At 45.6% G+C, this 24,119-nt stretch overlaps 1 protein-coding gene across 13 annotated transcripts in view; it reads right to left on the bottom strand.

Annotated features, from left to right (window-relative positions):
- Window positions 1–24,119, bottom strand: part of mecom (MDS1 and EVI1 complex locus) — a 129,836-nt gene continuing 105,717 nt past the window's right edge. For 2 of the 13 annotated variants that reach the window (XM_041940446.1, XM_041940459.1), the window contains 15 exons: window positions 19,929–20,031; window positions 19,704–19,817; window positions 19,068–19,179; window positions 18,781–18,928; window positions 18,430–18,610; window positions 13,848–15,240; window positions 13,625–13,715; window positions 12,184–12,210; window positions 8,190–8,356; window positions 7,830–7,907; window positions 6,098–6,267; window positions 4,658–4,802; window positions 2,385–2,627; window positions 2,097–2,283; window positions 1–1,970 (listed from right to left, as the gene is read on the bottom strand). In XM_041940446.1, the coding sequence (XP_041796380.1) occupies window positions 1,836–1,970; window positions 2,097–2,283; window positions 2,385–2,627; window positions 4,658–4,802; window positions 6,098–6,267; window positions 7,830–7,907; window positions 8,190–8,356; window positions 12,184–12,210; window positions 13,625–13,715; window positions 13,848–15,240; window positions 18,430–18,610; window positions 18,781–18,928; window positions 19,068–19,179; window positions 19,704–19,817; window positions 19,929–20,031 (3,294 nt within the window). In that variant the 3' untranslated portion in view covers window positions 1–1,835. The remainder of the gene's footprint in view (window positions 1,971–2,096; window positions 2,284–2,384; window positions 2,628–4,657; window positions 4,803–6,097; window positions 6,268–7,829; window positions 7,908–8,189; window positions 8,357–12,183; window positions 12,211–13,624; window positions 13,716–13,847; window positions 15,241–18,429; window positions 18,611–18,780; window positions 18,929–19,067; window positions 19,180–19,703; window positions 19,818–19,928; window positions 20,032–24,119) is intronic. The other 11 variants (XM_041940447.1, XM_041940450.1, XM_041940451.1 and 8 more) reach the window with 11 other exon arrangements.

The raw sequence follows: 24,119 nt of genomic DNA, 5'->3' as shown, positions 1-24,119 counted from the left end.
TCCACATTGTAGTCCTTTATTTCTTAGTTGTTCCTCCCACAGTATTGAATTGAAATGCATAACAGTTACATTGTAGAAAGCATTAAAACAAAGTACCTCAACTTGCTGATTACTTTTTAAAATCGATTATAAACAAAACAACGACATAAACAAACAAAAAAAGAATCTGGTCCCTCAAAACGGGAGAATAAATGAAAGTAATCTGTTATTTATCATAAGTTTGGCACAAGGGATTAACATGAACCGAACGTCACACAAGCTTGCAGACAACCGTAGAAAATGTCAGATACAGATCTTACCAGACCAATCATGCGTTTATGAAGAAATTATACCTGGCTTTTTTTATTATTCATTCTTTATAATGTTTTTCATTTTTTACAATTGAATCATTAAATTGTCATAGAAAAAAAAAACCTAAGTAATATCTATTCATTGACCGGTTTCATTAGAAGAATAAGGAGTGAATTGTATGTTTAATACTATCCGGCACTCAAATGTAATCTACAAACCCCATTGAACTCTGGGATAGGCCCGGTGAGGAATCTCCCCTTCACCTGGGCTAAGAGCAGTGCTATTCAGTAAACAAACTACAGTTTGCCAAGAAATAAATACAGTTCTCAACATACAACAGCAAATAACAACAACAACACCAACAAAAAAAATGAAAACAAAATCATGATTGTCTAAAAATGAAAGACATACGAGCATGGAGTAGCTAACGACTAGCATTCAGGCTATTTAGTGGTATTGTTGGCTGACTAGGATGGATTCAAGGGTTTGGAAAAAAGACATATGCCCTTTACAGAACAACAATTAACTTCAGCACTGGCTACTTATCTCAGTAAAAAACAAAAATAACAAAACAAATTGTTTTCTTCTCTTCCACTAAAAAGACAATCTATTTATATCCTTTCACAGATAGCGCAGGCGGGCAGGATGGAGTGCAGTGGAGAACAGTTGGTAGACACTTGTGTACAGTGCTATGATTGTGCAGACACACGCAGCTATGAAAACGCAGATGGGAAACTGGCCTGATTTCAGTTTAACAATTACTTTTTTTTTTATTTGTTCTTCAATGACTTCAGTGATGTTAAAGCGCTGCTAGCGCTGTCCTTACATGGAGCGGTTTTCACTTGATCTGAGGTTGCTAACCCCACCCTTCATTTTTATCATCAAGTACGTGTATTTATGAGAAACACCTGTGGATGTCTGGGGGTCAAGGGGAACGCTTGTTACACATTTTAAAGATACTTTTGTCAGATGAGCCGGGGTTCTTTTGCTTTACGCACAGTTAAACATACTAGGCTGAGACCGGCTGTCTTAGAGACACAACCAAACTCAGCCACTCAGCGTAAAATGTTCTCCTTGCTTCATATGTGCTGGGCAATAAATGCAGTCTAGCAATGATACATCAGCACATCCATCTTCCATGTCCACCAGCTGCCTTTGCTGTGCAAAACATAGAAATTCAGCAGAATAAATACAGCTATTATTACTTTAGCATTATTATTTTCACCACCATCATCATCATTGCTATCATCCTGGTTGGTGTTAATGTAAGAAATCAATTTTAAGGTCTCGGAGGGACATTTTGTTCTCTATCAGCTGGGGGTGGGGGCGTTTGGGGCTGGGGCTGGGCTGGGTTCTGCATGGACAGTGACCCTGCTTTGTGTGTAAGGCGCTCCGCTCAGCAGTCAGATGGGCCGTGGTTCTGCTCAGCAGTCACTCTGTGGACGATCAGGGGACCCCCGCCCATCGCCCCTTGCAATGGGCTCCCAGTGCCACAGGTCAGGTTTGGGGGTCGAAAAGGTGAAAGGGAAAGCGCAGGGGTGTCATCATACATGGCTGAGTGACTGGATGGCACTGGATTCAGCAGCAGCCCGTGCCAGACTGTGCCACACGGTGGCCGGGTTGTGGGAGGCTGGGTGGAGAGAGTCCTTTTCAGCCAGAGACAGCATCATGGCATACGCCTGAGGAAGAGGGAGGCGGGTTACATTTAGACCTAGACTAGAACGCTTAAATGCAAATATGTATACACACAGCATAGCTTTGCATGCTTTTGAGCTGTTCAATAATAATACTAATGTTTCTTTTACCTGAGACTTAGATTTCCTAAAGAGAGGCTGTTTGACGGCCTCAGTCAGAGAGGGGGAGCCAAACGATGCATCGTCCTCATCTGCATCTCCGTCACTCAGCTCACTCTCCTCCAGCTTGCGCATTTCCGAAAAGTGACGAATATGATCCAAGGCTGAGAAGCCACTCTGCTCCTCCTTATCCTTATACCTGGAGGTTAAACAGAAAATTAAAAGACGGCAAATCCGAGATACTTTTGACAGCGCGATGTAAAATGATGTTTCAGTTGTATGCCTCTGTGCTGAATTTACCTCCTGGGAGAGGTTTTGCAGTTGAGGTTCAAGTCGTTTGGCCTACTGAAGTCCATTTCGTCTTGTATGTCATCACTAAGGTTGCTGGGAAGCGTCTCGCCTTCCAGCTTCCCAGGCATGTTGCTGGGCTCTTCCCCTTCTTCTTCATCAGCACCGAGCTCCTCCACTTCCTCGTCTTCCAGGTCACGTGACCCGTGGCTGGCCATCAGCGGCTTGCCCTCTTCAAATGGGCCACCGTTTAACCTGCCGGCCGGGAACATCGATTAGATCAATACCGCTTGATAAAGTGGCAAGGAAGGATAAATGACAAAAAACAAACTGCTTTTAAGTCAAGACTTCTTCTGGTAATTGCTAGATCAGTAATATAAAGGAATAAGACACAGAGGTAAAAACTAAACACTTTACAACATTTACCGGCTTTTGTCTTTTGTTTTCTTTGTTCTTGTGAGAACACTTTCTCCATATATACAAAAACAAAGGAGCGTATGGGATAAAAAGCAGAGGGAGGTGGATCTGACGCAGGACATGGCAGCTGGGATTGAGAGCCGGAATCCCGTTTGTCATCGAGGCTCTGGGGCCCCTTCGGGCACGGCAGCACTGGGTTGATGGTTGCAGCACTTAACTGGAGTGCTCTGCCCCTCTCCTTGTTTATTTTCTCTACTATCTTGTATTCATCTAATAGGCAAAATATTTAGCTGACAGCCCCATTTGGTGGGAGAGTTATGAGAGCGTTGCCAACCAGTCCATTCCTCTATCCCTGCGGAGGGAGAGAGGGCGAGCTATCCAAACTGCCTGAGCCTTAATCTGTCCCTCTGTCTCAGCTCCACAGGAAACCACTATTTGGTAAATCATCTGGAACCACATTAAGACTGATTCACTAATTACACTCCGGGACGTCTTTCGTCAGCTCCCAAAAATGCCATTTCTCGCACAAAGGATTCAGAGATGAGGACTGTGAATTGGACGTGGAGACGTAGATAGATAGGAAACAAAACACATTAAGCATATCACCACATAATTATAGGATGCCTATAAACAGGGTACCTACACTGGATTTAAAGGGGATGCATTTCGTGCAGTGACCGTAGAAGAAGAGCGAGAGAGGGAATTATTGCAGATTATATTTTAGCACACAAAGGATCCACATCATCTTTTCTCTTTCACCAGCAGCTGATAATACTGTGCTTTTGACAGCGCTCCCGCTGGGATGGAGAGTTTGAGGCTGACGAGGTGGTATTCGTGCCGTGTCGAACGCGGGGCTGAGAAACAGGACTTGCTCCAAAAAGGAGAGCGAGAGCTCTGTGATTAAGAAAACAGATTCGCTAATTACGCTTTCAAACGTGGTAATTTGCTGGGGATAAAGTATCTATCAGAAGTAGTCAGGAGCACAGCACTTTGAAAGGAAACACGGGCCGACCCTTTGACCCCACCCCCTCTACCCTCTTCCTGTAGGCAGACATGTTGGTTCCAGATGTGGTGGGCTAACTGCTGCACCCCCCCCCCCCCCCCCCCCCCCCCCCCCCTGCTTCTCTCTCCCCGTCCTTCTGACGCTCTACCGCCGGGTCCTGCTCTCACAGGCCCTTCTGCACAATCACACACCAGTCTGCGAGATCTCTATCTGGACTTACAATCAGCTCTGCGATCACACCAACGTGAGGCACGTGAAAACAAACTCAGAGACCTGAGCAGACCTCTCAACTGCTATCCGACCTGATCACAGCTCCAAGAATTTATTTGCATAATGCTCAGACGTAGCTGCATGAGCACAGTTATCTGTTCGTACGTGTGGCCAAAAGGCAACCGATACAAGGAGCTCCTGCACGTTTTCAAAACCTGCCATTATCTTAAATGTCATCACAGATGATTGCCCTTAACTCCAAACCTCTGAGCATGATGTGATAATTAACGAGGGCTGGCTGGGTGGTATGCAAGTCTACAACGGGCAGATAGCAGCTGACCCATTATTCATACTTATTCAAGCCCTGAGAGTCCAACAATTTTAATGCAGTCACTATTAAGGCAAGAGCTCAGTGTGCGGTAATGTAGGTTAGGCCAGCAGGTATCGTTTTGGATAAATAAATGTTAATCTTTGCTGAGACCCTGGCTCTCATTTGTCCCTACTGTTGAGATGTGGTGGGTGAGGAGCCTGGGTGAGCCTGGTGCTCATTGATATTTATCCACACCCATCTTGTTTAGCTCTGTAGATGTAGATCTGAGCTGGAAAAAAGAGAGGCACTCAGAAACGAACACATAACGAACACATAAAGGCTTACCCTTCCTCAGAGGGGTCCGGTGATGCCTGGTTCTGGCCTGTGTTGCTGATGAAATTTCTTATTTCATTGAAATATGAGTCTTCTTTGTCATCCAGTATGGCACTGCCGCTGTCCAGCTCAGACTGCGGGGAGGACATTGCAGTGCCTGCGGAAAGAAGAAAACAATTCCCGTTTAGTCTCCAAAGATGTGTTTTGATATTTCAGTATAATCAACATTGCAAATACAAAGTCATCATTTCCAAATGATGGCTGAGTGTACACATAAAATGCATGTTTTCATTGTTTAAAATTCAAATGAGATGATGCTGACTGAAAGCTGAGCGTGTGTCTGACACGCCGTTTATTTGTTCTGTCAAAAGCTCCCATAAGTAGCTTCAAATCTGTCACTCCAGGACAGTGTGACATACTGTGTGTCCGCAAATCCAATTTTTTCCTAATGATGTAATGATGGACCTGTTACATTATACTGATGAAGTCAAATGAATGAGCTGAGCGAGTGAGGCCGGAACACAGGAGATGTCAGTGTTTCATACGCGCTGACGACTGCACGGCCGGGCAGAGGGGCTGAGTCGCACTTTCTCTTGACACTGGTACAAAAAACAGCCTCTCAGAACACAACAGAGCAATTCAGGCCATCTTATCTTGTCCTTTCTTGTCCTGTCTTGTCCTGTCCTTGGACAATGAGTCAGCCACTTCCTGTCCATGAAATGTATTTGAAGATGAGTAAGGTTTCTTCACATTTTCTGCTTGGTCACGGGCACTAAGTACAAAAGCACATGACCTGGGGTCTAGACATTTCCTTTACAGTGCATTGTGTCACGCACATTTCCACAGAACGCTCTGCGACACATTTTGTATGTTTGTACACTTTGAGATCTGGACAATAATTTTAAAATTATGGGACTTTTGGCAATGCTTAGCCACACAAAATGCATTTGTAATAATGGACCTGCCAAAGCGACAAATGTTTTATCATTTTAACAATGAGGGAACAGTTTTTCTCCCGAGCAAGCTCAGTCTTTTATCTTAATGTTGTGGGTTGTGGGGATCGGTTGTTTGATGCTGCGAAGGGAAAGCTTGGCAGACAATTGATTTGGTATTTGATAGAGTGAACATCGTGTCTGATTAAGTGGAAACCTCCTCTGAGGGCTGTTGCTCTCAGCTGCTGGCCAGGTGTCACCGCTTGTTCTGCTGATTCAGAGTCAGAGTGATGCAACCTATCAAAGCCATAAGCTGCGCGGCTGATTAAAGCAGCTCATTCAAAAAAGCATTTTGTGCTGTTGCAGAGGCAGATGACAGATTTATGCACTTTAATTTTTCAGCTTCTAACATTGTTTCTGATCATGAGTAAATTATGTTTTATATTATTCAGCAGAAGGATTTATAAATACAGCGCGATACTATGTCACAAATCAACAAAGTACGTTCAGGACTTCTCACCTGACAGGTTGCCGTTCTCGTGCTTCTTGAGGTGACGGTCCAGGTTGGTTTGTTGGCCGAAGCAACGATCACACAAGTGGCACTTGAAGGGCTTTTCCTTGTTGTGGATGTTGCGGATGTGACGTTGCAGGTTGGAGGAAATGCTGAAGGAGCGGTCGCAGTATTTACACCTGCAGGAAAAGTGGAGGCCTTTTCACTTAAACAGCAAAACATGATAACAGCAAAACACACACAAGCTGCTAGTCATAAGTGCAACTGCGCTGCATAATGAATCAGGAAAACGTGGTTTGTTCTGTGGGAAACATAATGGGACACATAATGTAGGACACGCACACATACACACATGCATACAGACAGTCCCAGCAGTCCCACAGTCCCAGACATGATGGAGGAGCTTGTTTAAGGTGAAACAGCTCTGCCTCTTATCTCCAGCCAGCGCAATAAAATTGCATTCTTCTCTCACAAAATAAGCACGCAACAGATTTTGTTCTAGCCCTGCAAAATTAGAGCCTCTTGCCAAGTTTCTTCATGCAAAATTATACGAGAAGATTACATCTTTTCTTCTGGTGGAATTAGCTCGCTCGATTGGCTGTCCCTCAGGAAACCCCCCGGTTATCTCCACAAAAAATTACAATAAACAGCGGTGATCTTTAATGGCATGCCAGCGTGTGGAGTGCAGGCTATCAGGCTGGGGCAGCGGAGGCCTGCGTCTGTCTTTCTCTCTCCCCTGTGGTCAGCAGGCCTCCTCCAAGCTTTGGGCCAACATTCCACTACCTTAGTAACTACAAAGCAGCGCAGGGCTAGCCAGGGCTTACTCATTATCCAAATGCAGTAAATGCGAGATTCATTTTTTACATGTGTACTGAACTGCTGCTGCATTGTTACTTCTGCCTCAGCAGCACCTGGAAAACTCTGCAGCGTTGACATGGAAATGCAGGGAGACTTTTACAACACAATGCTGAGAAACTTTGTGCATCTTTTTGCTCTAATTTGCCAACAAGTGTGATTCCAGCAAAAAAAAAGAAAAAAAAAAGAACTTAATCTTGTGATAACCTTTTTAGTTGGCAAGAAAAGCCCCACTTGGCTCAGGGCAAGTAGCCAGCCGGCTTGCAGATCACATCGAGTTTGGCCTCATACGCACAAGAGAAATGACCACAGCTGCCGGGCCTGGACATCTGCCCGCGCTCCTCATCACCCCAATTTTTCACCAAACTTCCTCCTTTCCTCTCCGCTCTGCTCTCTTACCAGCCCAGCTTCAATACCCCCCCCCCCCCCACCCCCCCATCCTGTCACCCTGGCGACGGACACCATTTTTCATCAGGCAAATTATTTAGCAGTAGGATAATTATTCCAAGCTTTTACGGCATAAGAAAACACACATAAACTCTGTTCTAACTGTAGACAAGAATGCCCTGGGAAAACATCCATGCGCTGCTAACAGATGAGCTTCATCTCTCCGTCTCTCTGCTTGCTAGAGAAGACGCTGTGTGAAAGTGTGTTTGCTCTGGAGCAAATGTGCTATTGTGCAAAATCGGATTCTAGATGATAATTTGGGTGATAATTTAGTTTTGGACGGTGTGTATTCTTGGAAGCGAGGAGGATAGATGGAGGAGGGCTGGCAGGAGGCGAGAAAGGAGGATGATATTCAGCATCATGTTTCTGTTGGACTGCACACACACACACACACACACTCACAGTACATGTGTGTGAATGTGGCTCTTTAGACTCTTACCTGTATGGTTGCTCTCCTGTATGAGTCCTGAGGTGGCGGGTCAGGTTGGCAGAGCGTGGGAATATTTTTCCACAATATCTTTAAAGACATAAAGAGCATTTTTAAGTACGTTTACCAACATTAATTTGGTAATGTAAAAATCTGTATTATTCTAATATTCAAAAAACAAAGGAACAGTAACTGGACCTGATCATAAGTAACACATCAGAAGCATCAAAAACACCCACCACAAGTAAAAAAAATACTTCCATGAAAGTATTTAGCAAAAGAAAAAACACTACTTCCCACAGAGGAATGTTAATGACCAACCTGAAATTGAAAAATTAAAATAACACATGCCAAAGCAGTCGCCGTAGTTACCTGCACGTGTAGCGCTCCTTGCCCTTTCGCAGCAGCGTCTCTGGAAGTGCAGAGGGCGGGGCTCTGAAGTCAAACATGGAGGGGACGGAGCGCAGCAGGTCACCAGACTCTGGCTTCAAGGAGCCAAACGTCTCCAGCTTCTCTGCCATGTTCTCGATGGCCGACATCTGAGGAGACAGAGGAGAGGAAGGAGAGTGTGAGGGTTTAGCCGTGCACTTTAAAACATACTGAGTGCTCATTTAGCATCGCAAGTCCAGCATGCGGAGCAAAGAAACTGGTGTTTGAACATGTCAGTTAGGTCAAGAAAATTCCTAAAGAGATGTGAGAGCACTTTTCTTTCAAATGAAAACAGGGTTTAAAGACACATTTGATATTTTCACAGTCTGGATGCTGCAGATAGCCGTGCAATTACACTGCAGGATGTGGTTGGATACTTTTTTTAGTTTCTGGTGCAGGATGCAATAAAATGCAAAAACCCAAAGGCAACGAATGATTTTCAAAGAATCCCGAAACCATACATTTCTACATTTGTCCTGGACGTCTTTACACTAAGCACAAATGCCAAATATTTATAGATTTGATTCAGATTTACTGTTCAGTGCTTCTTACTGAATACATAATTAATACTCTCCACACAGACTCATTCACAGCTTGTTTGACTGACGAGTTGAACAAACTGACTTGTTTACAGGCATCACACCAGGTGAAATGAAGTGAAACAGGTATTCGATAAATTATATCTTATTATGACGTTCATCAATGATTCATGAATCACAAGGTCAAATCCCTGGTACATGTGCACGACAAGTGCATTTGATACTGATTTATAACTTTGTAGTTATAAGTAACAGTATGCCCCCGTTCATGGTCAGTGGAGAGCAGGTGTGAAACTCTGCATGTTAAATGCAGCCAACTCTTGTTCTCACTGCAAATACACGTATGGATGAGTGGATACATAAACACACACATACACATAGGATTAAGGACTGCAGCCAATCTACTAATGAAACTGAACATTTACTTTCATCAGATACTCTCTGAGGAAATATGTGTGCTTGTCAGTTGGTCTGTGCGTGTGTTTGCGTGTGTGTGTGTGTGTATGGACGAGACACTATGTGCTGCATGGTGGCCGTAGTTGATTAATTGCCATCAATGTGTGTGAAAGAGAAAATAAATGTATGTGTGTGTGAGAGAGAGAAGAATGTATTGCATTTGTGTGTGTGTGTGCAGAATGTGTGCTTACAGGCACGTGTGTAGTATGTGAGCGTGATTGTATGTGCTCAGTGTGTATCTGTGTGTTGTGAGATACATGTCCGTGTGTGTGTGTGTGTGTGTGTGTGTGTGTGTGTGTGTGTGTGTGTGGCAGAGGAGTGATTCATGTCCACTGCCGGGCTGTAAACTATTCTGTGCACAATGCGGGCAGACAGCACATTCGTCAATATGAAAGATGTTGACATTACTGATCAAGGGCCAGACACGGGTAATAATGATATCGCTGTGCTGAGAGGGGCGGGATGGGGGAGGAGCGGGGGCTGGAGGGGGAGTGAAGGGAGAACTAGGGGGAGGAGGAGAGGGAGGGGCGGGGTGAGGGGGTCCCAGTAGGCCACAGGGCCTGTCAGCCCATCTCACACGCACGCACACACACACACACACACACACACACACACACACACACACACACACACACACACACACACGGGTGTTTTTTTTCTTCGTCTTTATTTTAAAGGGGCCACACAAATTTGCATTATTTTACGTGTATTGAATTTTCAGCCTGTTTCTTATTCTTATTTCAATAAGGCAACAAATCAATGGTGATTCGGGTCCTCCACTGGAGCCCTGCTCCAACTCTGACATTTCATCTCCTGCTTTCACCCCCTGTCACTCTCAGGCTTCACGCCAAGATGGAGCAGACCGAGGGGAGAGAAACAGAGGAAGAGAATCGGGGAAGAGGCGTGATGAAGGACTAGACGATAGAGAAGAGTGGGAAGGAGGAAGAAAGAAAGAATGAAAGAAAGAAAGAAAGAAAGAAAGAAAGAAAGAGAGACCAGAGCCCGGAGAGAGAAGGGCTGATGGATGGTGGTGGAGCCTGGTGTTGGGAGCGGCTGATTAGGAGTGACGGCCGAGTGTAAAGTTCCTGCCGCAGCCGTCGACGTTCCCACTGAGGGAGGATGTGGAGTGTCAGGTCCGTTTGATTATGAATATGCCAATGCTGCATGCCATGAATCAAAGGCAAGGGAGAGTCAGAGAGTAAGAGAGAGAGAGAGAGAGAAAGAAGGGAGGCAATGGATTGAAAGATAGGCAAGGAGTTGTGGGGAGGAGGGAGGTGAAATGCTTTCATATTTCTTTTGAATGTGCACTGTGTATTTCATTGGGCTCTTTTCAGCCACTGGAGTGAATGCTCAGTTTGTCTGCCTTGCTCAACGAGATCCCATAACTCTTGGGAACATTAGGGCCCCTAAAGCTGTCGGCAGTATCGAGCCTGTCCGATAAGACACTTTTTAGAGCTGAAACCACTCCATCGCCAGCTCCATCTACTGAGGAATTCTGATCCCGCCTCGGCCCACTCACACTGCTCCACTCTATTAAGAGTTTAATCTCACACCTTTGGTCGACCTTTGCCTCTGCATCCTTTACATGAAAGGCATGATCCTTGTTGTAAAAGAGATGTTGGTATTTGTCTGGCTGTATGCAGTGGAATGAAATTGTCATTGGATATCAGGCACTTGTCACTGGAACAGTGCTTTGCCAAATTCAGGAACAGGCAAATTTCTCATGTTTCTGAGAAAAGCATCCTGCATAACTTAATTTAGGAACAATTGAGCTTTTTCCATCACATAACATGATGCATTGTTGCTTGTAATTTTTATTGCTTTAGCTTTCAAAAGCAACTGAAGGTGTTTTGGCAGTTTCTCTAAACCAGTCACGTGCTTTGTCTGCAGTCGAGCAGTAAATGATTCACATATTCAATCCGGTGGATAAGATATATTAATGATTGAAACCAGTGACCATCAGTCTGGCACAGATTACACTTGAAAACCCCTCAGCCACTGATCTGTGTTTATGGATGGTGAACCAGGTTCATTAGGCCACTGTCTGACAATGCTGTGCGTGTGAAGTGTTGAACTTAAAGGAAAAGAGGATAAATGGCTCCACATTTTGCTCTAAAGTGATTTTTCAAAGGTTTTATAACCCCCCTACTCCTTTGTATAAGAGACCCCCCCCCCTCCCAACACACACACACCTCCTGAAACCCCCTTGTCCTTCCCCCCGGGCACTGTGTGTGTGTGTCTGTGAACTTGCTTGTTGCTGTAGCGTCGCTCTGGGACCAGCAGTTGATTGGCTATCTTCAGATGTCAGTGATGCTGTGAGGGCCTTAATTAGCGAGATGCATTCTCAATTGTTGATCTTTATCGGGAACCAGATGTTTGGAGGGAGGAACTAACCCCCCACTCCCCCCGCCAGTGTCCCAAAGAGACTGTTACCCTTTTGCTGATGTAAAGCAGCCCCCCTAAACACCACCCTCCACCCCACCCTCCACCCCACCCTCCACTCATCCGCCCCCATGCCCAATTGCAAGAGTCCTGCTTCATTCTCCAAATAAGCAAACATGTATTCAGAGTGGATGGACAGGGTGTAGCTTGCCTGGAAATCCCCACTCAAACCCTCGCACATGAATCAGAAAGGGGATGTGTCCAAATGTAAAGATGTAAACAAATCAAAAAGCAGGGATCAAATACTCAAACGGCGAATCGCAATACAGTATACCATGTACAGCACAACATAAACATTTCAAACAGATGACATTTCTTTGCATTAACATACGAGAAAGTGGTTCTACGGCCACAAATGGACACAAGTCCAGTCAGTGCGTGATGGTGATGGGCTAAAGCCATGCGAATGCTGGGTGATGTCAGTTGTAAACTGTTATGCAGCCCATGCATTAATCAGGGGATGGGGTCTGTTGGGTAGAGGTACAGGTAGAGGAACTTACCCAAGTTCTCTGATCTGGCAAACGAAACTGAGGGGCGGAACAGAAGGAAAAGAGACAGCAGTCAGAACCAGGAAGTGGCGCATGAATCAACAGCTTTTGATTGGACACATATGGGTAGAGAGGGAATGACGGGTCTCGGCGTGATTAACTTTGAATGAGCAATGAGCTGCCTATCTGCAAGAGTTATGGCGCTGGAATTATTGGAGGCTCTAATAGTTCCCAACACTTCCTGATGTTCAATAAGCTCATTATAGCAGGCTACAAATAGAATTCCAGCATGTAATCTAAGCCAGTATTGCTTAGCAGTAAAATTTCCTGCCAGGAAATAAAAAAGCTGAATCACTAAAGGTTGAAAAAAAAAAAAAAGCTCCAGTCCCCTCAGCTTTGTAACCTCTTTTTTTGATATATGGCTCAAGAGTGAGTCAGGTGACTGAAAACAAACCCCCTCAAAAGTATACAGAAGGGCCCCTTGCCTGGTCTGGCTTAGACCTACCCGGGTCTGCTGTTTCTGGGAATGATTTGTGTGTCCAGACATCATAAAGTCATAAAGATGGCCTAAGCACTCTGTTAGTGTTTCTACTGATAGGACACCTCATTAAGGCGTGTGGGACGGCCATGTGGCTGCTGCAGGCTGGGCCCATGCAGCAGTCTGGACAGGGGACATAAATCAGACAAATGAAACAGCCTGTAAAAACCAGACCTGAAACGGCCAGAAAAGAGGAAAAAAACATCATATGCCTGAGAAAGTGGTGTTTTCACTTTCCGACGGACCGTTCTCACCCGTGGGGGAAGATTGAACAAATGAATGTCAATGCAACACGTCATAGACACGCATACGCATACACCCACGCGCATGCGAACACACACACACACACACACACACACACACACATATATATACAGAGTCTCACAGTGGAAATACTGAACCCAGGCGCAGAAATCATTGCTTTAACAGCATATAATTTTTTTTATACTGTAATCAAAGATATGTTAGGGAAAGACGTGTCACAGTGTGCCCTGTCTCTCTGCCACATCTGTTTCAGAGGGCCAACAATGGGCCTAACAGGCAGTTGCCTGGATAAGGCTGGAGCCACAAACCAATCCTCATTAATCCAGTTTGGTCAGCCTAGTACGATGAATCAGAATATATCTCGACTCGTTTAAGACACATCTGTAGATGTAGGATGCTAACATTGAACTTGTAACAGTGATGCTGTCAGCTATTGTGAAAGGACTGACCAAGAGCTACCCAGACAAAGTAGGGCTGTTGCTGTCTATTTAATCAATCTAAGGTCAACCATAAAACCAAACAAACCAAATAAGAAAAGATAGACAATGTGCGTACCGTTGCACAGGTGAGAATTTGGTTCTTTGTGCAAACAAAGTGTGTGCCCCCTTATTATATGTCCCACTTCCTGCTGCTGCCACAGTCAGAACTTACCTGTGGATGGAAGAGGAAGCCTGGAGCCGGCCGCATGTACTTGTCTTTCAGAGTCTCAAACGGATCGCTCATTCTCCTCTTCTCAACCCTGCTAATAGTAGATTTCTGTCAGCTCTTAACGCATGTACAGCAGTAAATACTGGCGCACTGATATTCAGTATTACAAAAAAATGTAAATATATGATGGTCTCATGGTTACGTAAGCTACTGGGAATAACAATACCTGTAGATGGGATCCATGAAGAAAGGGGTGGGCCTGGCATGCTGTAAGGACGTGTCCGCTTTTGGGATCTCCACCACTGCCTTCTCCTCCTCATACCCCTGGTTATTCTTTGTTTCCTCCTCTCTTGGATTGCGTCCACGGCCCCTGGTCCCCAGACTCAGGTCTAGCGGTTGATCCTGACCAGTGGAGTGGGAGGCCTCTGGTTTGGAGGGGGCAAACGAGGCAGACTTCTCCTCCTTTCGCTTAGTAGTGAGGTCAAATGGTGACTCGGATGAAGATTTGCCCTGGGCCTTCTTCGAGTCATCTGCTGGAGACTGTGGCTCGCCCTTCAGGCCTGGAGGTCTGAGGTCCCTGTCTGGAAAAGGGTAAACTGGAGGAGAGAAAGCTGGGAAGAAAGGCAGCGGGAACATGGAGGGGTAGGGCAGAGACCCGACCTTCTTGTCCTGCAGGCCAGCCAGCCCTGTGGAGCCAAAGTACTTCTCAGCAATGGAGGCAATGGCCTTAATAGAGTCATTTACAGCCCCTGTTACAGCTGTGTGCTCGTCCAGCGAGGATGGGATGAGGGATGGGCCCGGAAAGTCTTTGGCAGCACTGCTGCCTGTCAGGCTGGGGCTCTGGGGGTCCCCTTCACTGGCCTTCCTCTTAGGGCCTTTGCCATTTTCTCGGGCAGCCCCCCTTTCTCTCTCACTGTCCATGTCACTCTCCAGCTCGGAGCCCGACGTGCTCTCCAGATCACTTCCACTAGGGGTGCTGACATCATCCAGGTCGCTGCTCTCGGACTGGTCACTCTGTTTGTTTCGCTGCTTTGTGGAGGACGAGGAGCTCTGGGTGTGGAGCTCCGAACCTGGCATCAGGTTGCCAGGTGCACCGGCATCTTTACGGAGAGCCTTGAGGAGCTCTTGGGACTCCTGACTTCCAGGGCTGGGAGGCAGCAGTGGACTCTTACTTAGCTCTGCACCATGCCCAGCAACAGGTGCGTGGGTTGGCTGTCTGACAGGAGAGGTGGCAGGAATCAGCGGTGGCCGGTGGTAGAGTCCAGAGGGGAAGAGGCCGGGGAAGCTGAAGGGAAATGCTGGGGCAGCGGGGAAGGTAAGGCCGCCATGGTGCCGACTGGCCCCAAAGTAATCAGCCAGCCCAGCACTGCTGTGGCCCATTGCCAGAGCCGATTTGTCCAAGCCAGGGGCGCCAGGGAGTGGCATACCCTGGGCGAACAATCCCCCTGCTGTGAAATGGTTTTTCCCTTCACAGAAGCGCCGGTGCTTGTTGAGGGAGGATGTGGTGCTAAACATCTGCCCGCAGTCCTTGCACTTGATCTGCGTGCGGCAGTCAGCGTGCATGCGTTTGTGGCGGCACAGGTTAGAGAACTGGGTGTAGGACTTGTGGCATACCTCACCTGCAGGGGACAAGGAGACAGATATAGAAGGCATCAGTGTGTGACACACACCGACTTGCACACACACACAAAATAACAGCACATGATGTGACATCTCTAGTTAACATGCTTCAGGCTTGCTGAGGCTAAGGCAGAGGAAATGCAGTATGAATAATATGCTTGTGTTCCCATCAATACTCTGACAACAGTTTTCCAGCAAACTAAGGAGGAGGGGTGTGTCCAGATCCTGGCATTGTAAGGGAATCTGTTTGGCTGACGGTGTGAGTCAGTTGCTGCCACTCATCACCTGCACATCAAACCAAATTCCCAGGCATCTTGAGCCCCATTGTCCTCCCAGGGACGCTCCCAGGGAGTCCATAAACAATCACACACAGACACAGACACACACACGGACATGCAGGCACATTAACAAAATATTCACATAACAGTGAAACTGAATAACACAACACACAGACACACAGGCATGCAGACATACAGACACACACACACGCACACACATTCTCAGCCACATGCAGTACAATGGCTCTATTTTAAGTTTGTGAAGGAAGCGGAGTTGAATGAATCCTATCCTGCAGTCCGGTTCCCAGGGACAGGTCTCACGTCCTCTACTGCCCCTCTTCCCTCTTCCCCCTCCGGGCCTCCCCCATCACCCCCTCACCGTGTCCCCATAGCTGGGTCCCTGTCATCCTGCGCTAAGTGACCTTCCCACAGTCAACCCTGAGTCTGTGTGTCACTCTGTCTGACCCTGGAGACGTACAGTGGCAACACCCCGTCCTGAGACAAAACCTCACCGTCTGACATTATCTATTGCCATTATTAGTCTGTCAACATTATCTACTACCAGTGGATGATTTGCTTGAATTTACGAAGGGGGGTGGTAGCCACGAACGTATTGTTTTCCCAGGCTTTTTTCTCTTGCTATTCTAATACAAGTCTGCAGTTCATGAAATGGGAAGATGTTGCACTTTGCTGTGGCCCTCCCACACCATAGGATATTTTGCAGATCAGCTTCACTGCAGCCGACGTCTGAATAAGACTTTGATCATCCGATAATATCAGAAAGCAGCTAGAAGCAGCTCTGGATGATTGATTTTGCTCACATTGTTACTAGATCTTCAAAACGAGGATAAGGAAGTGGTTAGGCTCACACTGTGATTACACTTCTGCATACTTTGGATGCCTTCCAGCCACAAGGTGCACAAGAGGCAATTTAAGGAGATGGAGGGGAAGAGCGGGAAAAGTATTGTGGAAACAGATTTAAATAAACGCCCCAGAGGAACGCCAAATGGGAATGCTCCAGCCAACAGCAAATGTAATCTTGTAAAAAAGTCTATTTTAATGAATAGACCAAGAAAACTAAATTGAAATGAAGTATATTTGTGGCTTGGCTTTGGCGGACACAATCAGGGCAGAAAGGTAGTTGAAAACATTCTGAAAACATCTGGGAAAAAAAAAGAAGATTGCCTGATTCCTTTGATTTTGCACATGATGGCTCCTCTCTGGAAGCTGTGAATGTGTCTTGCAGCACAGATGAAGAAATTTGGAAACTGCATCTGAATATCTTTCAACTGATTAAGATGAATCTGTTTGAGTTTAGGCCACAGACATTCACAGTGAGATAGGAAATATGTCTACTCGGAAATGCAAGTACTTCAGTGTAAAAATAAAAAAACATTGTACCATCGACACAATGAATTAATAATTCCTAATAGTAAATAAGAGTCATTAAATATTTCTGCTCAGTGTGTTTAGGGGTAGCTGCTTCCATTGCTCTCTCGTTGTGTGTGTGGTTTTACAAGTATAGCCACATGGCCCGAGCTAACTACAAGAAAAGGCCATGCGCCATAAATCATGTAGCTGTGACATTTACAGACTAACAACACACACGCATGACACACTGAATGTGAGATCTGAATCACCACACGCGTGCACTCGTCAGCTCTTAATAAACTCAAACAAAATATTATAAACACATTCCTGAGAGGAGAGCGGTGGCTAAGTAGGGGCTAGCAGGGTGTCTAAATGAAGAACCCAGCGGGCCGGAGTGGTTCGCTTTCACAGAGAAGCTCTGACACGCATACACACACATCGCGTGCACTAACATGCAAACAGCATCACGCGTGCATACAGCACAACATTGTCCAAAACACACAGATGCCCTTCAAGAGCACCCGCACAAACAAACACTTGGGACGCACACATGGTCTCTCCCGGGCTGCTGTCATGTTTGAAGCTGCTTTGTCTTTTTTACACAGCCATTAGTTGTTTTTAAACCTGCATATTTTCTGCTGATTACAGCAAATGGACTCCTATTCGGAGGGAGCACAAGGAAGAGGGCTGTACATGTGGTTGCTATTTGTGAGGAATGGTGCATGTGGCGGAGGGAGAGAGGAGGAGAGAGGGGAGTCAGAGGTCTGCAGTGGAGATGCAGTCACCCTATGTATATGTATGTATGTGTGAGTGTGTTAATGCGTGTTTGTTTGAGGAGGAGAAAGAGTGTGTGTCTGCTGTGTGGACAGGTTTCTGTGTGTTCGCATGTGAGTGGGTTGGTGTGCAGGGTCAGGAAAAGAGAGACGGGTCAAAGGGTGAAGGTCAGAATGCTTTAGGGGAGGGAGATCAGATCTGCGGAGTGAGGTGGTGAAAGTGTGAAAGGTCAAAGTGTGTTTGGGTCTTGCAGGAGTTAGCGTTTACTGAAGAGCAGGGACAAAAAGTGTGTGTGTGTGTGTGTGTGTGTGTGTGTGTGTGTGTGTGTGTGTGTGTGTGTGTGTGTGTGTGAGAAAGAGAGAGAGGGAAAAGCAATTGAGAAAAATAAAAAGCCTGTTAGCTGTAGCATCAACAGTAGGTGAAGCTGTGAGAGGCAACTGTAAGGTTAGACCAGGTGGGATTGAGTCAAATTACATGCTAGTTTAAATGCTGTTATCACCATATCAGCAGTGTGTGAGAGTGCTGATGCAGATGTAACTGCATGGCTCTTGTCTTAAAAGAAATTGGGCTGCCACTCTGAACACAATACTATATAATCCCATGTGTAATTCCTGCAGAACATTACATGACTGACCCTTAAGAAGGAGCTGAGGAAGAATAAATCTATATTTTTGCAATAATAGCACAGTTTTTCCATTAAAAGCAAGCATATCACTATTATTATAATTGTTATTATTATTATTGTAACGTACTGAGGAGACTTACATAGGTAGGGTCTTAGTGACTTACACATGAAGGGCTTGACACTGCTGTGAATGTGCTTATGCTGCTTGAGGCCCGAAGACGTTGCGAACGTCTTGCCGCAGTCAGAGCAGGCGTGGGCCCGCGCCCCGACGTGCTGTGAGCGGATGTGCCTCTGCAGGTTACTGGGGTCTGTGAACACCTGCTGGGGGAAGCAACCACACAGACGCACGGGGGAGTTACTATCTGCTTCTGCAAGCCTGAGAGTAATAAATAATCTGCAGTAAAAAAAACAAACACAAGCAAACAGAAGTAGACACGTGGACACAAAAATGCTCATTAATTCAATGTCGCCGACAAAAGGCATCACTTTACCTTTGAGCAGTTTTCACATTCATAGTGCTTGCCACTGTCGTGCGACATCTGATGTCGGATCAGGTTTGATTTCCAGTTGAAGGCCTTGGGACACTGGTCACACTTATACTCCCTCTCCTCAGAGTGGGACAGAGTGTGGGCCTCCAGACTGCAGGAAACACAGAACATAAAACAACAAGGATTTACAAGTTTGTTGGCAGCCTGGCAGCTCACCATGTGCATCGATGGAAATGACAGTCAGACAAGAATATCCCTTTATAAATGATGCGTTTGAGTGTGCCGCTCACGTCTGGATGTCGGGGAAGACCTGGTCACACTCCTTGCACTCGTGCAGACCATGGGACATGTTTAGGGGTCGCAGGTCTTCAGGTTCCTGGGCCTTCAGGTCACTGTCTCCTCCTAGACACATCGGAAAAGAGAAAGTAAAGGAAGAAGACGTCAGATGTGTTTCAAAATGTGTTAGTTTACTTGAAAAGTAAATTATATAGGAATGATGTGTTTGGACGTTAGAGCAAGTTGCAGAGTTGTGCAGTACTGATTTTCTTGTCACTACACATGACAACAGTCTAACCACTTGGAAAAGTATAAGTTGAATATATTCTTCACTGCATTAATTGCATACTGCGTGGTCTGGGAGAAAACAATGTTCTCACACCATTCTGGATTTGGACTTTTCATATGACAGCCTCTCTTACTCTCAGCTTGCATTAAACAAAACAGAATGTATTTCACTTTGTGGACTCGTCTTTCCACAGCGCATTATTGTATGATCTTATTTTCAGTGACTCGGCTGGGAAACAAAGCCATTACATCATTAGTGTCATACTCTCCCAGTCCAGCTAAACATCCTTCTTGTCACTCTTCGGTGCCCACTGTTTACAATGGCATGAAAATAGCACACCTATTTAAAATAAAAGCCAAACCTGGGTTGAGGAAGGAGGAGGGGGGCATCCCACATGGCTGTTTCTGGTGGTCCAGCAGCTGGTTGCGGGACTCAAAGTGCTGGTTACAGTCCTCACAGCGGTACTGCCTCTCCTCTGCACGGTGGGAGGGAGAAACGTTGGCATATTAAGCATTTAACTGAGGTATGTGTGTCGTTCAGGTGTTGGCAATTGACTGAATTGTGCGTTTGTGTGTGTGGTACGGACCATGAATATCAGGAGCCATGGTGTCACATGAATACTCTTCAGCCTTCATGAAAAGTAGCAGCTCTTCACCGGGGAAAATCTCTCTGGTGACTTTGTAGAAGATCTGCAACACACACAGGAGGATTGTGATTTAAAACGTGTTTTTACATCACAGTTCAACATATTTAGCTGCGCCAAATTTGCCATTTTTTGGTGTCCTGTAAAGACGTTGCAACTGTTTTTGTTTTTGCTGCATTTTTTCCTCACAAGGCCCATAACTGAACTGCTATGTGGGCTAAGCTATCAGTTTTTTACAAATGCTACAAATGCTTGTCATATTTGCACCGCCACCACCACACACCCAGAGGAGACATACACATTAAAAAAACACACAAACACATACACTCATTAACTGGTAATTAATCATCATTTCAGACATCCATCTTTCTGAAAACTAAATTAAAGCGCAAACAATCATGCTGCAGAATAAATACACTGTCTCATAAATACATACACACACTAGTAGGCAAGAAGCAGAAAATAAATGTGTGGAGGGCAAGTTTACTAATGCGCGGTGATAAAGTGTTAAAATAAGCAAGCTGTTAAAAACTGCATTCTGTTAATTGAGTATTTCAGTGATGGATGAAACTTCCAAACAGTGAGATCAATTAAGGACTAACACCACTTCTAGGTGCTCATTTAATGAGTAGAACTCAATCTAGATCCACTTATCTTTACTCTGCATTTCTAAATAATGATAGCTGGGATTCCCATTTCATTTCAACCCTTAAGTCTGAAATACAGACTATCAAACCATGTCCCTGCTAAACGTGTGTGTGTTTGGAGGGGGTCCGTCATTTTAAACCATCGGCTGAGAGACCCTGGGACTGTGGTGCTTCCCATGGACACACAATAGCCTTTCTCTGTGAAACAATCAGACATGGCGTTATTTTTGGCATGCTTTGGAGGTTTAACATATTACCTTCCTCTGCTGTGTCGACGTGACAATGATGATGGGGGAATTTATTAGAAATGCAACAGGGAGGGGGGGGTGTGCTTCTGGGAAGTCACGGGTCACAGGTACACCGCTCATGGACGGAATTCCTGGCGAGCACTAGAGACTAGAGCCACACAGGCTCCGCACAGAGTCGTGATAAATATCTTGGTCACAATAAAGACCATGATGTATTCACGGCTATAATTGTTTGTGTCATTGTTCTGATTTCTGGCAAATGATATAATACTAAATATGATACTACAGATTTTTTTGGGCCCCACAGTGACTCTGTGAAGCACAGGAAGTTCCTAGACTGACTAGACTGAGAGCCACTGGAGTAAAAGGGAGTTCAAGTAAGTAAAAAACCAGGGACTGCCGGCGGCACCGCTCTTGCATGTCAATAACAGAGGAGAGATTGGTGCACAGTAACTGATGGAGCTTTGTGGTAGCATGAAAGTATGATTTAAATTCAGGCATTAAGAAAAAAGCTAAGCGGGTCAAGAAAGTTGGTGGGAGGGTGACAGGCACGACAAGTCTGACTCCCATTACAGGGCTTAACCAGAGTCATTACAGTTATCCAGACCAGGAGAGATGCATTACATATTAACCACCAAATTTAATTCCAAAAAATATTCTTGTTTCATTTTTGTAGCATTTCAGTTTTAAATCTTTTCATTTGCATTAATTTAACCGCCGAGGTCCATGAAGAAGTTTGCCAACTTTTCTTTTTTGCAGCTTGGATGTCTGGTTGTAGAGAAATTCAGGCCTGATCAGCAATAGCAGGGCAGCACTCGCATTGTTTCTAAGCAGGAATGGCAAGAGCTGAACCGAGAGGGTCCCAACAGGAGCTTTGATCCCTGACATACCAGCCTCTAACCTCTCTAACGCCAATAACACGCACGCCTGAACACGGATGGGACTTCACAGAGCGTACATGTACGCAGACACAAACAGACACGCTCTTTCCTGTGTCCTGTCACCTCTGTAAGGCCACAAAAATATTGTGATTTAGAGACAATCGAACGGCAGTTCAAGCAGACACGGGAGTCTGCAGGGATTCCGCTCTGAGAGACTGATATCGAGACGGAGGAGGGAGGCTCTTTGGAAAGCTACCAGGGCGAGGACTGAGGCCTCGGAACATAAAAATTAATGGACACTGTCGAAACCACTTTGTCCATAAATACAAGAGAGCAAGTTCATGGTGAAATGCAACTATAAGTCTATAATTTCAGTACGTTTCACAAATAACAGGAGATAAGTCAGAAACACAGAGCGAGGGAGACCCAGGTGAGTTTTTCCAAGCAGCAGCAAACATCCACTTTGCTGAGGTGTCTGAGCCTGACCTCTGACCTCCCTCTGTTAGGGATCAGTAAACATTTCTGCAGCTCTGCTCCTCTGTACGAGAAGGTGTGTTTTGGGTTGGCCTAAGTGCACACATGAGCATGAGCAGGAGGGTGATTACGAATACGAGGGGAATTCCCACCCAGCTCAAGCCCCCGCCCCCCCCACACGAGGGCCGCCACAGACAAACAGTGAAAACACACACAAACAACCAAAACAGGGTCTCGCTCCAGAACAGAGGAGGCAGTGTTTGATTCGAGGGGTCCTTAGCATGTCGCGAACACACTGACGAGCACACACGCACACACCGACTGCCAGCAGTCTTTAACAGTGGCTTAAAACAACAGGCCATTCTGTAGATAAGATAACCAGAGTGTCTGAGTTCACACCGAGAAAGCCGGCCGCCTCAGCATCAAGGCCGTTTCTGACCCTTACTGCAAACCAACACAGCACAGAAGAACTTCACTTCATTTCTTTGGCATTACACATGAGCTTGACTGGGTCTGTAAGTTTTCACATTAATGTAATGGCTTTAGTCTGCTCTGCACAGGCTGCAGCAGTAGCCAAGAAAACTAGTCCCCTCACTGACCGACTCTTATTGTCTATGACCTGCTGATCAACTATTTTCTTTCTCTTTCTCTCTATATATGTACATTATTTCTCCCTGTATATGTTCTTTGACTGAGTCACTACTTATCTCTCTCTCTCTGTCAAAGGTTACAACCATGAGAGGATCAGAGACTATAATCGGACTACTTTGTTACCTTGACACCATTAGTCATTAGCAGAGTAAACACAGTCACATTTTCCCTGGTCACACCCTGCTGGCCGACTCCTCGCTCACACAGAGCTCATTCGACAGGTATGCCATTCACCGACGCTGTCCTGCCACAATAAACTCTCAGTCTGCTCTCAGCATAAGCGCTTAATATCTCAAGCTACTTTAACATCTAAAAACCCAAACCCGTAACCAAGATTTTACACTGCAGTGATTATAAAAGATTAAAAAGATACAAGACCGCTTGTTATATACAAACCTAGGCAAAGAAGCCTCAAGCTAACATCAAATGTAACAAGAACACCCTCTACACTGTTTGCGTGTGCTTGCTCAGCAGTAGCATGACAGCAACAAGCGTGTCCACATGATGCTGCGACCTCCCTGTAGCTATCGGGGTCATGCAGCATGTAGAGTGCGTTTGGCAGTCGCTATCGCTTGGCTGCCGGGCAAAACCGTTTCGTGACTTAGATAGCGACAAAGAGCATGAGCGCACGATGTGCAGCTGCTTCCAGCAAATTGGATGAACATGTAAGGAAGCCAACAAGGGGCCGCTCTCATGTTCGACTGAGTCAGCTGTGGGAAAGTGACCTTATGTCGAGGCAGAAACCCTCTGGCATCTCCTGAGCGACAAATCATCAATGTCAGGTGGAGACTCTGCGTCTCCAGAATGACTTTTTAGGTGTTTTAGTCTTCTGAGGCCTCAATAAGAAGCGTTCTGTGCAGAAGATCAGGGTTGGATTTACAGTTTTCACATGTGTAATCTGTTATACAATGATTTCTCATAACTGAATAAGCTTCGAGCACTTATCTCAGTGCACTGCAATCACTTCATGATTTCACCTCCAGTTTATTTACATAATGAACGACTGTCAGTGTTTTGCTAATATGACCCTCAGCCACTTCATCCTGCTCAATACTGAGTGAGAATCAATAGAGCGAATGAGATTAACGCTCATATCCCCCTGCACTGTCTTATGAAAGGCTCTTCAGGGCCTCGTTGGATGATGCTAATTACACTTTTAATCCATTTTCCTTTCAATTGAATCAGCAGAGTGAGGAGCGCAGCGGAGGGTTTTCAAGCACTAATTGCCCTAAT

The sequence above is a fragment of the Chelmon rostratus genome, chromosome 7, assembly GCF_017976325.1.
Source record: "Chelmon rostratus isolate fCheRos1 chromosome 7, fCheRos1.pri, whole genome shotgun sequence".
Lineage (NCBI taxonomy): Eukaryota > Metazoa > Chordata > Actinopteri > Chaetodontiformes > Chaetodontidae > Chelmon > Chelmon rostratus.
This window is presented reverse-complemented; position numbering and strand designations above follow the sequence as displayed.